The following is a 19,031-nucleotide window of genomic DNA, read 5'->3' as shown; positions in this document are numbered from 1 at the left end:
CGCATTGAAGTTTCTTTCTGGTATGTGCTAGAGAATTCAGCAGCCCGTGTTTGTTCATTGCCATGATTTTCTGATCTTACACTAGTGTCACTACTGTTTGTGACATCGAGTAGAGGAGGGCCTACCCTGAATTGGGCAACCTGGGATGTGAGGTTTGTGATAGAAAGGCTGGTAGAGACATTTTATTCAAAATAATTTATTTGTGATAATAGAACTCCTGCAGTAGAAGGCTATTAAAGATATTTTCTTAAGTATGAAATAGTTATCCATTTTGAATAAGGCTAATGTAATTCAGTACCTGCACTAAGATATTTAGCAATTGCTAGTTCAGTTCCCTTTTTTTAGGAAAGTGTCCTAAAGTCAAATATTGCAGTGAAATTATTTAGAAATTATTTAGAAAAAATGAGGTTCCCTGTCCATTCTCACCCAGATTCTGTAAATTATTTAAGCAGTCTTTCATATAATTATTAATCTCTCATATTTGAATGTCAGAAAATACATTGTAGTGTAATAATGATGATGATGATGAAAACAACATGATATGAAATGCTGTTATAAAATATTATGTAATGTAAATGTGTATCATAGAACTTCCAGTGCTGTTTATGACCTGTGACTCGGAAATGTATCGTAGGGAGGGAAGCAACTGACAGACCAAGCAGCACTCAGCATTTTCTGGTTATAGTCTTCATCTGGTCAGTTTTGCTCACATATTTTAGGGACTGGCTTTAAACTTGTTGCTACTAGAGATGCCCAGAATGTGAAGTTACTTAGAGAAATACCTTTCTTTTCATAGTCTGCCTTTATTTGATTTGAGACTTTCATATTCTGCCTTGCTATGCTGAATTCCCATCATATCCATAGACAAAATAGTTTCTCAGATACCATAAATATGTATTAGTTTTCCAATTCAAAATTAAGTAGTTATTAGTGTAAACACTGGTGTGGATGTTAGAGGTAGACAAGATTGTGCCAAATCCACTTATCTGCCTGCTTCAGTGTATGGAGTCTCAAAACTAATGAAATGGTTTATTTTTCAAATTTTATCATTCTAAGCATCTAAAAAATACTATATTTTTAATGACGTGAATAACATGTCAGAGCATAATTGATATGAAATAAAATTCTCAGCTTTCTTGGCTTCTTTCCAGATCTTGTGCTGCAGATCAGCTGCTTTGGTGTGTGACATTCTCTGTAACTCCCACTTCAGGTCATCGTCAGCTCTTTCCTGTAGCTTGTCTCTGAGAATTGCTGCTTTGGTGGCTGTACAAGTTCTGCTTTTGCAACAGTGAATTATGCTCCCCAGGCAGAAATCTGGATATTTTAGAAACATCTTCCTATTGGTCCAAAATAATCCTATTAGACTAGGTGTTCGCTATTTGGGCTTTTGCAACTGCCCATTACTTTACCCTTGGCAATCATATAGCCTCTCACAGGACTGTGATATCCCTGGCTTGCAGCACTGCTTTACTTCAAAAGCCACTTTCAGTGTGTCTTCTATTTGACTAACATGCCTATAAAATACTCAGTGGTGCTTTGTCAGCATGTTACCATAAATTTCAATGCTAATACCTTGGTGTGAAACATTAGACAATTGTCAATCTGACTGTTTGAGCCATGATTAACTATTCTTACTAGTGTTAGTCAATCAAATCCTGCTTTCTCTCATGGTGTCCCAGCCTCACCCCTGTCAGCCCAAATGAAAACACCTGAAGAGGTCTCAGTGGAGTTATTGCATTGGCATATAATGCAGGAAACTTTCCAGAATAATATGAAAGCAACTAGGGGAAAAATACTGAGAAATGATAGAGTGGAATAGAAAGGAAAGGGGAAAGGAAAGAATATTTCAGTTGGAAGTGAGCTACAGTGATAATCTGGTCGAACTACCTGACCACTTCAAGGCTGACCAAAAGTCTAAGCATGTTGTTAAGGACATTGTCCAAAAGCCTCTCAAACACTGTCATCCAAGGGGCATTGACCCCTTCTCTAGGAAGCCTGTTTCCATGTTTGACCAGCTGCTCTGTAAATAAATGCCTCCTAATATCCAGTCTCTAGACACCTCTAGATATTGTATTGTGGGAAAATACCTCATTCATGATTGCCTGTATTAAATACACTTTCATCAATTCTTTTTCACAAATAACAGTTCCTTTTTCATTCACCCTGCAGCATATGAGCAGACAACATGCTGCTGTTTTATATTTCCATCTTTTTGTTTCTTTTAGTTTATAATTAGCACTCTTATAACTGCTGAATGTTGTGATTTTATTGCTCTCTTTGCTGAAGATCAGTTTATTTCTGTTCAGGTCACCTCTGTGTTGAGTGAGGTCTCAGGGGAAAGGGTTGATGCAGTTGGCTAAGAACAGTAGTTTCATTTTGCTTGACTGTATTGTTGTTTAGAATTTAAAACATTTTCAGCTGCTTCAGAGACAGTGCTTCTTTCTTCACGTGCAGTTCTCTGGTATCTACTCAGTTTTGATTTGTCAACTGTCAGCGCTGACAGTTTAAAACAGAAGCTTTGCCCACTGTTACCCTCAATATAATCATATTGATTGCCAGATGTTTTCATCTAGCCTTGCCGCTAGCTTCATAGTGATTGTAAAGCTTGAAGAAATGCAGCTTCCACAGATGTTTCCGTTCTTTTACATCCCTTCAGAGAACTGCATGTGGCCACCAGCACTGCTGAAGTGACTGATGGGCATAGTGGTCCAGTGGGAGTTGCAGGAAATCTCTATTTTTGTGATCATGGCTCAAATGGTTATATCCCAACTGCTACATTAGGAAAAGAGTTGTGTACAAGAGAGAAAATACAGGATTTTAATTCTTCCTTTTTACACCTGCTATATTAAATACAGCAATTAGAAAGGATTTGACAATGTAACAATATTGTTATACCGTGTAATAGAGTTACAGTATTTATATCTCAAGTTTAATAGGGCTAAGTAAAAATATTTGCATATTTCTAGATAGCAAGTTGGGCATGTTCTGCATATTTTAATTTCCTCTCATCCCTAGCACTTAAGCACCAGGCTCCCATAACTTGTGATCTCCCATTAAAGAAAAATTACATATTTTACCTTTAAGCCTGTGCTGATAGCTTTCAAAATTGAGCTTTGTCCTTTGGTGATAGTTGATATTGCTATCACTAACAGATCCAAGGAAGGTGAGCATTGGATACATTTTATGTCAACCTATGAAAGCTCCTAAATGGTGTAAAGGAAGCCACTCACTTCCACCCTTGTGTTGTGTAGTACTGGTGCCCCAATGCATTTATGTGACCACCTGGGCAGCAGCCAAGGCAAAGGCAGAGCTCCTTCAGTCCTGAAGCTCCCCTTTGCCAGCCCAGTCTATTCATGTGACCCCTACAGGGGAGACTCTTTCATTTCAGATGAAAATGTTACAAGGCAGATTGGAAAGGTTTTCACACAGAATGACATAATCCACTGTATTTGAGATCTCATTTTAGGATTGCACCTGTTGTGTTTGTGAGAGCGATACCAAATTATAGGTTTTTTCCTCTCTGACAAGCACTGAACAGAGCCTCTATTTCTTTCTTTGTATCTCCCACTCCAGCAAGTCTCAAGGGTGGCTGTGCAAGATGCCCCACATTAATGTTCTCCAAATTATATAAATCTTCTTGCTGGCACAGTAGTCCCTCTTAGGGTACTCATACACAAATATGCAGGTGGCATAGCAGCTGAGGGTAAAGAGTGGCTGGAGATGTCTGGTTCTGTATGTAATCTGAATAAACTCTGTATTTACAGAAACAAAGGAGTCCCAGGAGGCACACACCAATTGAGCAGACACCCAAAATAGCTGTGTAGGTTAGAAATGCAAGTTCTGCTTTCAGGCAGCATGGAGAGGTTTTTGCCTCTGAAGGGCAGCTCAGAAAACTGATTGTAGGAACTCTTTCAGGCAACACTGAAGGACACATGTTGCTGCCTTCAACATCTGCATTCAGTAACTCAGCTAGATACTGGATGCCTTCTGTTTCCCCACCACCCTGTGAATTTGAGAGCAGATTTTTAATACTGTCTCTTCCCTCTCCACCCACAAAAAGGCTTTGTCTCTCCTCAGAGACATGTTTTTCTCTCCCTGCTCATTTCAGCATCTTTACTTGTCAGTTTCCGCCCATCCAGTTTCACCTACACACCATGGATTTTTCTGTTTCCACATTTTTTTGGCCTTTTCACTCCCATGCCTTTGCATCACCTTCACTGTATCCACAATCTGGGAATGTGTTAGATGGACACTTCCAGACCCCCTGCCCACCTGCCCCTGCCTAAGACCCTAGGGTATGATGAAAAGGCCATGAAAGTGCAGGATCCTGTCTATAGATTCCTTCCTTTGTGGCTGCAAGGATCCAGCACAGCCATAGCAATGCTTCCCTGTGGAGCTGGATCACATAGGAGTCCTGGTTGGTGTATTTCTACTTGCTGATTAGTGCCAGATACTCCTAATGGAGGTGTTAATACCTGTAGCCCAAAATAACCAATCACACATTGCATAATCAGTGGCTGACTCACACAAGAATCTGGATCCCCTGGAAAATCTAGTTCCAGCAATTCAAGGGAAAACATCCAAACTTGTCTTTAATTTTCCCCTGTTATTCCTTTATACCTCAGAGCAATGAACTTTAAAAGTCAATTGCATCTTGTATTTTTTTATCAAATTGTTGTCTTTTGATCTCACTTTTATAAGAAAGGGTATATAGGAGGCATCCAACAGACTGTCTTATCTTCCACTAGTTTGCATACCTCTGTCTGCTATCTCATATTTGTCTTCTGACTAACCACTGCTAAATTATTCAGCCCTTTCTCCATACACAAGTATTGCCGTGCTGCAGCTATTTTGTTTTTTTCTTGCTAATAAGTTTGTGGTTTTCTTATAGCCTGGTCTAATGAGCCTCTTTACTCGGCAGGGGGGTGTGTGTGCCAGGATATCCATGCTGTTGCCTCTCCCTTCAGAAATCTTCAGATGTTTTTCTCTCCACTGCAATAGCCTTTTTCACTAAGGTCTACTGTCATCCAGGAACATACAGACATAGTAAAGTGACTAGCAAATCTTGTTTTCCAGTGCTTTCAAGGCACAAATCTGTTTATGGACAGAATAAGTGAAGCTTCATGGGAAGAATCTGTATGTGTTATTCACAGTTTGTTTCTTTAGCTGAACAAAAATTGGGTTGGCAAACACTAGGTCAAAGATACAGTTATAAATGTTTCTGTCAGCCTGTCTTAAAGCCAAATAAAAGTTGTACTGAATAAATACTGCTTTATTCATTCTGGCAGGTAGATATTAATTATGTTAAAGATCAATTATTGGAAAAGGCTAATAAAATATAAATCCATGAAAGGTTTGCAATTGAACTTAATCTTAGCTTGCAGGAGGCCCCTGGATTTTTAAGATTTATTGAGCCAGCTGTTAATAACATAAAGGTGTTTGCTGAGGACTTATTCAGTCCACAGAAAGATTGTGTACTCAACAGGGCCATGAACTATAATTGCTAGCAGTACAAAGACAGGTGAAATGTTCCCATTAATGTTGTCATTCTTATCCAGACTAAATAAACTATGGCAACCATAGCTACAGTTTCAAACTCAGTACTTGTCGAGCTACTGTGCTTCTCAGGCCATAGAGAAATATTTTGGCTGTCTACAACAGAAGGTAAAATAATATTATTTTGATGTTTTTGCCATCATGATCTGACAATATGCTACTTTTACACAGGAAAAGGGTATGTATGCTTTTAACGCTGACATAGTAGTGAGTAGCACTAATTGGTCCATTCTTGGGCATGGAATTAGGATTTCATTATAAACCTTTAAAAATTACAAAAGAAAAAAATTTGGCTCATCTTCATCAGTCTGCATTTTAAAAAGGGAATATTTATTTTTCACATCTAAAAAATATCCAATATTTCCTTATTAAAAATGTTCCTTTTCTTTCTGTTTCAGAAATGGTTTGGAGTACCAAGTTAACTTTTGTTGTATTTGATTACCTTTCCCACTAGGTGTCTTTGACTTGTTCCCAGTTTTCTCTTTGCCAGAAAAAGATAGCTTTAGATATTGGTGAGCTGTTTTTCTAAGTAGACCCATTTCAGTTATATAAAAATAATATTTATTCCAGAAAGAGGTTATCTGTATTTCCAGGAGGTTACTTTCATTTCACATTAAAACAGTTTGCTTACTCAGATGATTCCGATATATTGCAATAAAAACTATAAAGGGAAAGAAGGGTTCAAGGTGATTTGTCTATTTGATTTCTTCACTGGGGTTTGGCCTAGCTGATGATAAGAAAAATCCAAGTTTCTATGCACAGATCAGTTTTAGTGGACTCCTTAAAATGGAAGGCAGCAACTAATGTAGCCATTTTACATTGTTAGAAGAAAAAAATTCAATAGAGAAGTATCAACCTCTGGATGTTTTTTTTAGTTGCACTTCAGCACCTAGACAGTATTACATATTTTTGTAGAACTTCTTTCTCTTGTATGTGCCACTACCATACATTACTATCTTCCTGTTTTTCAACATCAATAAAAGTCAATTTTCACACTTATCTGTGTTTATCTCTGTGAATTATCTTGATACACAAAACTGGTTCACTTTCCTCCTTCTAAAAATACCACGTTGTTTTGCATCTTGCAAAAAGATTAAAAAAGGAAGCGAAATCACCAACTTGTTTTGCCTGTAATGACAATTGAGATGATTTCTATCCAGATGGTGTTACATATTTGAAAACACAGAGACCTTTTGGCTGGAGTGACAACAACATCTGCAAAAATCAAATAACATCATCCATCCCAAGAATTTCCTGAAGATATCCTGCCAATTACTTTTACTAGTAGGTGACGATTAATCATAACCTGTCTGGCACCTGAGCAGAGATCTAATCCCTGACCAGAAAGAAAAGCTATATTCAGCCAGGGCTGAAATCAAACTTTGCCAGGACCCAAGATCCTGAGCATTATTATTTTTAGAATATGCACAACTCAGGTTATCTCATATTGCTTTGGGTTTTTTTTTTTTGGTGGTGGTGGTGGTGTTCAGGCTTTTTTTCTCTATAAAACTGAGGTCTTATAAGTCTGCTCAGCTTCTTGTGGGAGGTACAGAACTCAACTTCCTGCCTCTCCCAAATTACTAGAGATGTTCAAGTGATAGAATTCAATGGATGCTATTAAATTGCTTTTTGGAGGTGGATGTTATAGGCAGAAAATAGTGCTTGAGCACGTTGTATGAGGGTGAATTCAGGTGACCTCAAAGAGCTGCATGTCTCTAAAAAGCCAGTTTGCAGATTTTGGCAATCTTGCACATACTGAATTTTACTTTGTTGATAAATAGTTCTGCTTCTTCCAGTGTGATAATTTACAAAACATGATAACACACATTATCTTTCTAAATATGGAAATATCATTCATCAGAGATGTAATTACAGGTAAAAATATTGAAAATTCTTGGTTTCTGGGATAAATACTTATGCAAGGTCACTGGAAGTTCAGCCCATATTTGACCATATTTTTCTGTCACAGTTATGTGAAATATCCCACTGATTTTATAGCAAGAGAACATTCACAGAGCAAATGAGCTACCACCTGGTAAAAACATTACATTTGCCTCTTTTCAATGTAACTGTTGCAGCATATTCTATTCATGCTTTTTATTCTTTGCCCTCCTGATCTGGTAGAGGGAAGTGGTTAATCCCTTTTTTCAAGATAAAAGCAGTTTTCCAGCCAGTTACAACAAAATGACCTTTTCTGTCCTATGACCTTTCTCAACAACTGCTCAAGGAATAGTGATACAATTATTTTCCTCTCTGAATACCCTTCTCTTAGGGTATTCAGAAGCCTTAAACTCTATGAATGTCCTTTTCTTTTCTTCCTTTTGGTACTTTTTTAGCTAGCCCACAGAAGCATGAAATACACCGATGCCCAATATGCTACTAGGCTGTGCAAAAAGGCTGCTGTTCCAATGGTCAAGTTTGTGTAAACAGACCTTTTCTTTTAGGAATCTGAAAAAGAACAACCGTTTTTTCACGTACTGATGTATGGCCTAAGTCCAGTGTCAGTCATCATGCTTTATCTTAAAATACTTTAAATTGCCAGTTTATATCAGTTTAGGATAAAGCCCACTGAATATAGCATTGTTATCATATTTCGATAATGTGATGTGCTCAAATACAGTGGTCTGGAATGTGGAATGTGTGTTGTGGTAACATCGTGCTGCTTAAAATTCAAAGTATATTTCTATATTGATTAGATGACACCCTTTGGTCCTGGCCAGCCAGCTGTAGAGATTATTGTGGGCAAGTTGAAGAGAGTTCTGAGAGTAGCAATAAGCGCAATAAAGCTACTGGAAGGACTGCTATCCAGAGAGATATTAGAAAAACTAAAATGCCGATCATTCCTCCCTACCACCACTAACACCTCTTAGTGACTCAGAATAGAAAGCTGTTAATTATTTCTATGTGGTAGTTGTTGCAAATCTCAATTAAAGCCTATTTAAACTCCCCAGCAAGTGAGAACAATTGCTCATTGTGCTGCCATCCACGTGCATGGCCTGTGCCATGACAGACTGAGCTGATGTCAAAGCTGGATCATGTTCTTGGTGGAGCCTGGTGTCTGTGTAGCACCACAGAATCAGAGGGCTGGGTTATTTTTCGAAAGTAACTTTGAAATTGAGGATAATGAACTGTCTTGAGAACTATTCATAAGAAATGACCACTATAAAGTTGTGCCTTTTCTCTGGGTCATGGATAATAACTCTAGCTCAAAATTAGACCTTAGAAGGACAGCCTAAGGGTAGCTTAGATTTGGTCATACAATTGCCCAGTTAATTTCCTTTGTGAGTTAATACAGCTGCAGGCTATATAAACCAACCTCTTGAGATTTTCTGCTTATTTCTGCAGTTTTGGGCGCAGATATGCCCTACTCATGTCCTAATTCATTGTCTCTCTGTACTGCTCTGTAGCTAGACCAGACACAGTAATTGATAGTCATTGAAGTTTCCTGCCTATTCTTAACAAGAATGTGTGCACTCTAAGCATTTTCTGTGAATTTATAGCAAACACTATTTTGATGACCTAGTGATGATCCAAAAATTATTAAATATTGTTAATTTTTCTATTCAGATAAAATCAAATAAAAAGATCACAAGACTCATTTAACCTGTATTTAGAAGGAAAGGATGTTTCAACATACTAGCATTAAATGCAAGCAGCAAGCAAAGCTCCTGTTAACATATTCTTCGTTTGATGAATATGAAAAAACAAGGATGCAGTTTTTGTATTAGTTTGAGCATGTGCATGAGCTTTGAGCAGATGAGAGATTGTGATTGATTACATTTCCCAATAATCACAGGATCACAGAATGGTTTGGGTTGAAAGGGACCACATCTAGTTCCAGCTCCCTGCTATGGGCAGGGACACCTTCCACTGGACCAGGTTGCTCAAAGCTCGATCCAACCTGGCCTTGAACATATCTGTGAATGGAGCATCCATTCCCAATCCTCTTTCAGTTTAAGGCCATTCCCTCTTGTTCTGTCATTACATGCCCTTGTAAAAAGTCATCCTGACATTCTTTCTGTAACTTTAAAGATTGTCCTGATGGCACATCAAGGTGTTGGGACAGTTTGCAATAAGCAAGTGCAGCTTTTGTGTTCTCCCTTTTATATAACTGGGTTTATTCCCATGACACCTATGAATGCTGTAAAATCTCACAACATCCAAGAAGTTCATACTAGGAAAGTTGCATTGGAAAAGTCATTAAAAGTAAAACAATCCCTTGTGATGATTTGTGATGCCTGCTTTTCTACCATTATTATTCTCTCAGTCACATTATTACTCTCCCAGTTGCCATTAGAAATGCTGATAGTTTAGAACTGTGAACCACACCTCCATTGGCAACACAAGCAATCCAGAGTTTCTGACCAAACTTGAGCAATTTAAGGCAGCCCAACACTGGCCTTCCTCTATGAGGTGGGGCAATTGCACTGGCATATCTCACATGAGTTATTTAAGTTTTGGGTAGTTGCATTACTGGCCTTCACTTATTTGTCTTTGCCTACATTGTTCTGTTTTAGTGACATTGCACAGTATATAAGTGTAACCCGTTACATGAGTTCTGGGCTCATCTGTTTTTTGTATTTTTCATGAAGGGGCCCTGTTGTTAACATCATGGTTGCCAAATAAAAAAGCTTTTTTCAGTTATTAAGCACAAAACTTTAGTGTAATCTCAGGGGTTTCTTGAGTGGTATTAGGTGAAATGGCTGAAGTGGAAGAATTAATTGTTTGAAATTTAATTTGAAATTAAGTGTTCAGAAGTGAACATTGCAAAAACTGCTGAGAGGATTTGAAATCTCAGACTAGAGTAAATGAGGGAAGATGTTATCTGAAAAGATAAAAATCTGAGACATATTTCTAAAGAGTGAATAAAATCGTCATCATGGCTGAAGAGGGGCTTAACATTTTGGAAGATTGTACATAAGGTATTAGCTTAGGAAAAAAACCAAAGGGGTAAAATGTATATCAGAAAACTCTGTCTTTTAATAAGTCATCATAGAGAAGTTTGGAATTATACTGCCCATTACTCTGTCTCACATCTGAATATTTTCTGGTGCTTTACAGAATGATACAGAATGAAAATTGAGACCTCATTAAATTAATTTAAATGTTGCTATTTAATTATACTGGTTTTCCTACTTTTGCCACTAAAAGATAAAGAGGTAAATAGTGATAGAAGTTTGGGAAAGCCTTCTTAAAATACAGATATACCACGGAGACTTTAGCTATATTTACATGGAATATGAAAGGAGTTCAGAATAATATTTTGCTCTCTTTGTTTAAAAGAGGAAAAATGCCACCTGAAGCATAATGTGTAAAAATATGGCACAGAGAAAAATCATAATATACTTAACTTTTGATTTTTTCCAGGGTATGTTTAGAAAAGAAAATCAAGCAAGTTTAACGTACTCAGAAGTGACTTTCGACCTTTGCAAACTTTTCTTAGGACTCTGACTTCATTCCAAGAAGGGTTTATTTTGATTTTTCTTATGCTTGTTCCTAACAAGTTAAATTACTCTGAAATTATGTTTCTTCCCTACCTCCCAGGGAAACACAACCAGGGAGGGCTGCCTTAGGCAATGGACATATTCTTTCCTTCCCTATTCCCAGCCGGAGGAGTTAGGGATGGAGTTTTGGTGGGGGTTGCAGGTGTGAAGAGTTGAAAAAGATGAGAGAGGGAAGTGTGAGAAAACCACCCCCAGCCTAGGAAGATTCTCTTCTCTTCAGCTCTTTTTCAAACAGGTTCCAGTGTATTTTCTGCTCCCCTTTTTCTCCAACCTTTCCTCCCTTTAGGGAGAACCTCATCCCTGCCCTCCAGATAGAAGGGCATACACAAGTAGATAACTCCTTCATACTAGTGCTTTTAAAAAGGGAAAATAGAGCTATAATGCTCTCGGTTTCTTCATCTCTTGTGATCAGAGGGTACCAGAGACCCTCCGTGGTGCAGAGGCTGTGCTCTGCTAGCAAGACTGAGTTAATTTGTATTTTTTGCAGTGGGGGGCCTTCATAAAACTCTATGTTATAAAGAAAACCACCAGAGCTCTGGAATATATAGGAATAAGGCCAGGAACAAATCACTGAATTTTTTAAAACATTGTCCTATTGGAAGTGGTTGAGGGTAACCAAAACCCACAGTAAGCATTTTAATAATTTCTGGACCAAATGCATAATTCATAATATTTGGGTGACCTTATTCTTTTCTAAGTTCTAAGAATTATTTTCAGAGGCACACACTGCTTTTCTAACAATCTCTGACTCGCTGCTGGCCAATCACCATTAAATAAAAATGGCTGTTCCATTGCTACTATGCTAGGAGCCACGTGGGACAAGTCAAGATCACCCTGCCATCATGTTAGTCACCAGGGACACTGCTTCTCCAGCACAGTCTGTATTGCTCAGGGCATTCCAGCACTCTCTATATTAGCCTTGGATCTCAATAAACACAACTAAATATAGAAAGAAGTTTGCTTTAGGTGGGTACATGTGTGCTAAGTGTCTTTTCTTGCAGTATAGTCAGTCAAGATCTAGGGCTGAGTTCAGCAGAGTAGAGAAAGGTGTCTGCCCCCTGTTACATGATATTCCCTGCTCCCCAGTGACTTCTGAAGAGTGCAGCTTTCCCAGGTCCAGGAGCATAGCTGCCAGATCTAAGGGATGTCTCAGATACCTTAAGGCATCTCAAATGGCACTGGACAAATAAATTTGGGCAGCTGAATTAAGTCTTTCTTGTGCCAAGCCCAGAGTGTGAGGCAGCTGAGCAGCCAGCAGGAGCCTTCCTGAGGATTAGCTGCACCTCTCTCAGTTGACGTGATTACCTTGCGCTGCTCGGGGAGCTTAGACACCTGCTTCACATGTAAACACCTAAATTTAAATATCTTTACGTGGAGCTCAATCAATTCCATCTATTTTTCTGATCTTCGTTACTATTTGTGATGTCTTTAACTTTCCCAGTCAGTTTTCCTATTTCTGAATTCTCACCCAGACTTCCTGCATCTGTTTGTTGTGAACTTGAGATTTGTACTGTGCAGAGACACCCCAGGATACTTTGTCCATTTCTGCTCTTCTTGATCTCTGAACTTGCTGGATATACATCTAGAAGCAAATCCAGCATTTTTGGTAGCCAATTATGTAGCAACCACCTGTGATCCATATATGCAGTAGCCATTAAATGTTAAAATGTCAGAGCATGAGACAGGCAGAAGGTCAGCCTAAGCCATCACAGGATGTCAAACAGTGACACCATTCAGCAGTGAACAGTCAGGGAGGATTGCAAGCAGGGCAAACATACAGTGATATTTCCCTGCAAGAGTTTCTCAGCCCCCAAAAGCCTGCTACTTGAAGACATCCCAAGCCAGAAGTGGGCTTTGGGTGTTAATTAGCCCAGGATTAAATCTTTTCCCATTAGATCATCCAGCTGGCTTTGAACCTATGTAGATTTCTAGTCGCTTGTGACAAAGGTTTCCAAAATTTAGCAGGACAATCCTTAAACCACAGGTATAGGTTGTCTGTACCCTTGGAATTGCAATAAGAGTACAAAGCCATCCATAGGTGAGTTCAGAGAAACCCAGTATGTTTGTAGGCAAGGAAGGGTTTCAGAATGAACAAAGTATTTCCTGCTGTACCACAACAGACTAAGGAAACAGTCCCCTGCATGTAGGCACAGTCAGTTTCTCTCACTGCTTGCCTGTGGAGGTGGGGGGTTTCACTTTCTGTGTTATTCCTGCAGCAGCTATGCTTGGAACAAGATGTGTGTTTCTATCCAACACAAAAAACGTAAAACTCATATCAACAAGAACTTGCTTTCAATTCTTTACCGACAAACATGGGATTAGATTATCCTTGCATAAAACCATACAAACACCACAAAACCCTAATCTTAAAATCAGGTATTTCTTACAAGGGCTCTTTAAGCTTTTAAAGTTTGCCAGGAAATTAATCATGAGGTGAGGAATAACAGAGCTTGTTCTGTGCTCTTCTACTCCGTGCATAACAGTGTGTCTACCCCAATCATTGTTAGAGAACATTATGCCTTCTCACAGCATCCATGTGCCATGAATCTGCTGCTTCTCCTCCTCTCCCCTTAAATGCTGTTCTGGCTCTAAGGACAGCTGGCTGATTAGTTCATGCACACCAAAGTCGCTCTCACAGTTTGAATCTGTGACCTGAAGAAATAAATCCTAGCACTTGCTGAGCTTCAACTAATTTTCCAGGCTTCCAGCAAAAAGAATGCTTCTGAGTACCCAGTGCTGTATTTCCTGCCTTCCAGGAAATAGTACATCTGTGTCCAGAAACTACATTCCTCAACCACACAGTGTCTGTTCTCATAGGAAATTAGTACTGTGCTTTTAAGTGTGATTCTACTGGACTCTCACTTCTGGGCCTGCCCTAATTCTTTCTTACCTTAGTTTTCTTTTTTGTCTTTGCACAGAAAGGTTGCTATGGAAAGATGTACAAAGGGGAAAAGTTCTAAACCACCTACTGATTTGTACAGTTTGCTACATCAGGTTTCAAAGCTGCTACATGAGGTTCCTTCAACACTGCTCCTTTTATCTATATGCTTTGAAAATTGCTACCCTCACTTTTCATCCTGGAGGCTCCTGAGGTAGTTTTTGACACCAACCCTGATCTCACATCCCTTACCTCAAACAGGAATCTCTGTGCTTTGGATTTCCACCAATTTTAGGAGTCTCGCTTTTGTCCTTCTCATTCAGCTCATGTAGATGTATGTGCTATTTATTGGTACTTGGAAATTAATGCTTTCTGTAATGTATTTCTTTCAGACATCATTGTTCTCATCGCTTCAATAGCAGTTGTTTCTGCAAAAACTCAAGGTAACATTTTTGCAACATCCGCACTGAGAAGTCTTCGTTTCCTACAGATCCTTCGCATGGTGCGCATGGACCGAAGAGGAGGCACTTGGAAATTATTAGGTTCTGTAGTTTATGCACATAGCAAGGTGCGTAATCCAAGATGCTAATTTTGTCTGGTTGATATCTTCACTTGATGTGGTTCAGCAACAGACCAAGGAAATAAACATTTATCAGTTTTGAGCAGAATACCCAAAATTTTCTGATGTAGCATCAGTTGTAATGTGAACACAGATAATCCAGGCCATGTTTATTGCTAAGAATTTTAGGATATCTTGAAAATATTGTCCTTGATATGCAGTTGTAATTTGTTATATGTTGGGGAAGTTGCTAAAGCATCAAACCATAGGAGTAGATCTTGTCAACTTTCAGAGAAAGTTTGCATCCATAGGGAAGCACTTGACAATGCCAAAAAAACATATAGTTATTTTCATTATGTGTTCCTTGAAATGTCATTCTATTCAGTCCTTAAAATGGGAATTTATCACTGTTCTCTTTTATCTAGGAATTAATCACAGCCTGGTACATAGGATTTTTAGTACTCATCTTTTCATCTTTCCTGGTTTATCTGGTGGAAAAAGATGCAAATACGGAATTCTCCACATATGCAGATGCTCTCTGGTGGGGCACAGTAAGTACAGAAAAAATAATATCTTTAACCAGTACCAAAGTGCTTTCAGTTTCACTTACTGAGGATTTTAACTTAGTATGCTGTTCAGTGAATTGTTTTCACTGACAAAAAGCTGGTCTGAGAAGCTTCCTCCTTCAGCTATTCATTTACACATCAACAGATAATTTCAGTCCATCCTGCAGAACAGCTGTTTGTGTTTCTGCTGCAAACCAGACCACTAAACCTTCAAGAGAAGAAACCATTGTATTTTTTAACCGACAGCCTTTTAGTAATTTGGTTTGTAATATGGCCCCACAAAGAGCTATTTTGATACAAACCAGAGGGCTGTAAGTGGCAGTGCAGGAAGAGGAACAAGTGTCAGGAAAGAGGGAAAAAGATCTTACATCAGCTTTGGCATGAGAGTATCATCAGTGCCCTTAAAAAGATGTTCCTCCTTCCTCTGTACCCTGAGCAAAAAGAGCAAGAATAAATATGCCCATTCTGGTTCAGCAGTGTTTTTTTTTACAGGTATAAAAGCCCTGGTTTACTTGAGATCATGGTTAACTATCAAATCAATTGTTTTTACTTTGTAGAAATCTGTGGGAACTAAGTACATGGCTGACTGTGTTTCTGAAGGAGGGTGATATGACTATGGTTAAATAAACTAGGCTTTCAATGAACAACAAAAGGCTAGGTTTGAAGTTTTGATTTTATTTTTTTATGGCATAATGTGCAGGGTTTTTTGCTTAAAAATGCTCTATAGTGGGCCAGATTCCTACACTGTGTGACAGTTACTTAGGCAGCTTAAGAAATCTGCCCCAACAAAGCCTAAGGCAGTTATTGTCAGACAGTATAAAACTGCTTTTCTTTTCCTTCTGATGCAGTAGAACACACACAGTGTGCTCTGACAGTGTCTGGATAGTGAAATGATACCTGGGAGATCATTAATGCTGACAATAACATAGAGCACTCATTAGTTTCCTTGGAATAAGTGTGAGACCTGAGCCAGCCTCTGCTACTTTTCCTTATCAGAGGGATGCAAAAATGAAGCTTTCTCACCTCAGACCTTTTGCTGAGAGGATTTCATCTAGATTTAGTAGTATCTGCAGACTCAAAGCATGCACACATGGACTGTGCAACAGCCCTTTCCAAAATGCCTTAAATTATTGGAAAATGTTTGTAAGAAGTTTTGTCTGCATTTTGAGCTAACGTCAAGGTCACTCACTATTAGTAGGGCTAGTTAGTGTATTTGAAATTTGTTCATCTAAGGGCTAGTCATTTGTTGCATGTCTTCCCTAGAGACTATATTTCTATGTTATCAGTGCACAAAACTGGCAGCTTGGAAAAGCCAGACCTAGTAAGCTTTACTTGTGCATTTACAAATATTCGGAAATATTTTTTCCTGAAACTTGTTGCTTTAGAACATCAAGGCAGATCACTGATATAATACACATTTTATCCCGTAGTACAAACACATGTAAAATTCATATATTGGCTGAAGTATATTCACATATATTCACATATATTGGCTGAAGTCATGAGAGAAGGTTTTGCCTTCAGTTACATCACTGTAGTTTATTTTGTTTCCCATTTCTTCAAATGCTGAATTCTGGGTTTGCCTTAAAGCTTTCTAACCTTCCTGTATTGACATGGTTGTGAAGCATCTGGCATAGGATGCTGATGTCCTTGCTGATAGGTCCTGGCTCTGGCAGTCTGAAAACATCATTGCCCCTTTGTGGGTGGCAGTGGGGATGTGATCCTGCAAGAGACCTTCCTGTGGTAGTGCATGTTTTTGGGAATGGATGTTTTCAGCTGTTCAGTTCTCCAGGAAACAGCCTCTACCTCTCTGCAAGGCCTTAGCTCTGCATAGACAGGGAGTTTGGACTGAGCAGAGGATTGTACCCACCTGCCAGCTGGAATGGGGAAACATATGCACAAGAAATGACAAAGTCCCAGCAGATTCAGACCTCCTCTCTGGCGTCTGACCAAGGCTCGTGTTAGATCCAGATCCTTCTCCCTGAGCAGCTCTAACAGAAGGAACAAGACCTTTGTTTTAGAATTTGCTTCTCCTCTACCTGCTGACTGCTATTTTTTAAGGAAAAACCCTGCTAGGAAATAATCTTTGTATAAAGTGTGCTTAAAATATTTTGTACACTATGAAGTGAAAGTGTATGACTCAGAGGTTATATAAGTAGTGCAACTCAGAAAATCAGGAAGCTTGTCTTGGCTTCACCAGGAAAAAAAACAAATTTTATTAAAAACCTGAAAACAATATATATTATATATTTCTATATATTTTGTTCTTTCCCCAGCATATGACATGAATACAGTTAAGTTTTTAATGCACTTAAGCAAGTGAACAAAGTTACTGGAAATCAGTATTCCCCCTTACCTGTTATCTTTGCCATTTTAATAATAGTATTTTTTTTTACAATATGTAAAACAGTATGTGGGAAATGCATAATGTGCTTCTTAGTCATGGTTGTTTTTACTGCCAGAGTAACCCACGTGCAGATTTTTGAAAAGGACAGATTGTATGGCATTCTAGGGGAAATCACTGCTTAGTCTCATTGATTTGTTTATTTGCAAAAGTTGTTCTGACTTAAACCACAGATTATCTACCAAACCCTGGACTGAATTCTGTCATGGCAGAGGTACGGGAAAGAAAAGGCTGCATCAAAAAGGCACTAATAGTCACTCTAAATTTCAAGATTTTAGAGGCACTTATGCCTCTCCTTATGCTAGCACGCTGCCATTAACTCATTCATTAGTTCAGATTATTTGGGGGTTATACATTGCTATGGTTATTTCACTAATTCCATTTCTGAAGTCCATATTTTTATACAGAAATGAAAAGCAGGATATGACATCCAAATTTACATATGAATACTCCACTGTATTTGCAATTTCATGCTGTACTGTTGCGGTTTGGAGGATGTTGCAGCAGACTTTACCCTAGAGCTTCTCTACCCAGCCCGGTTCAGTGCCTCAGTGCTCCAAACCCTCTGTCCCAGGGCTGGACACTGCACTCTCACCGGCCAGGGAGCCATAAGGCTAGCTCTGGTTCGTCTGCTTCCACAACCGGCGGTGATAAAGGAGGCGAGGAGGGTCTATGCGTTGTGTCCATGGAAGATGTTTATTCGCATGGTGCAGCAGAGGCCAACGACCTCCCCGAGGCAGAGATGCCTCGAGGGCGAAGGCCTCACATGCTCAGCCCCATGTGGAGTATAGACACACGTGGAGCATAGACAGCAAGATGGCAGAGGGTAAGGGGTTTTATAGGGAAACAGAGAGGGGCAGGGACAGCACACAGGCCCAGTGACCTCTGGGTACAGGGGAGGTACAGGGGCGGAGTTAGGAGTACAGGAACCAATAGGGGAAACCCGAGGGAGTGGCCAGGGCCATGTGGAGTAGGGAAGGCAGGACAATAGGTGACAAGTACAGTCGTTAAGAAAGGGGTGTGGGGAACTTGCAGCCATTATCCCAATACTGTACTGTGCAACCTGCTATTGAAACATCAGGTTAATATTACTAATGTGAATATCCTTGTGGTTGGGGTCCCCACAGTGTTGCCTAACACAGCAGCACACAGTGATTTTACATGAAGAGCTCAAGTTCAAAATTTGCTTTGGTAGAGAAGATAAATTCATTTAACAGAAGAAAATAACCAAACTACATGGGAACAAAAGATCAATTAAAAAACTTAAGTATTTCAAAACAAAACCATGAATGGTTTTCTGAGAAATACTAGTGTTAACTAGAATTTTGTATCTTATAGTGACATTTAGTTTGTACATTAATTAGCTTTAGCTGCAAATGTAATGCAGCTGAAGTTTCTGTCCCTCTTACACATTTGACAGAATTTCCCTTAATAAGTCATAATTTGCTAGTAGTATCCAATAGTTACAGTTAGATACAGAATAGCTCTGGCACTCCACACTGATCTGTTAGTGAACAAAACACATTACAGTGAATTATATTGTCACAATTACTAGCTCAAATGA

At 39.0% G+C, this 19,031-nt stretch overlaps 1 protein-coding gene across 3 annotated transcripts in view; it reads left to right on the top strand.

The window, feature by feature from the left end:
* The window catches only part of KCNQ5 (potassium voltage-gated channel subfamily Q member 5), a 280,213-nt gene that overhangs the window by 214,600 nt on the left and 46,582 nt on the right, over positions 1-19,031 (top strand). For all 3 annotated transcript variants that reach the window (XM_085056505.1, XM_085056504.1, XM_085056503.1), the window contains exons 4-5: positions 14,331-14,506; positions 14,923-15,048. In XM_085056505.1, the coding sequence (XP_084912631.1) occupies positions 14,331-14,506; positions 14,923-15,048 (302 nt within the window). The remainder of the gene's footprint in view (positions 1-14,330; positions 14,507-14,922; positions 15,049-19,031) is intronic.

This window comes from Lichenostomus cassidix, chromosome 3 (assembly GCF_008360975.1).
Source record: "Lichenostomus cassidix isolate B80296 chromosome 3, HeHo_3.0, whole genome shotgun sequence".
Classification (NCBI taxonomy): Eukaryota; Metazoa; Chordata; class Aves; order Passeriformes; family Meliphagidae; genus Lichenostomus; species Lichenostomus cassidix.
This window is presented reverse-complemented; position numbering and strand designations above follow the sequence as displayed.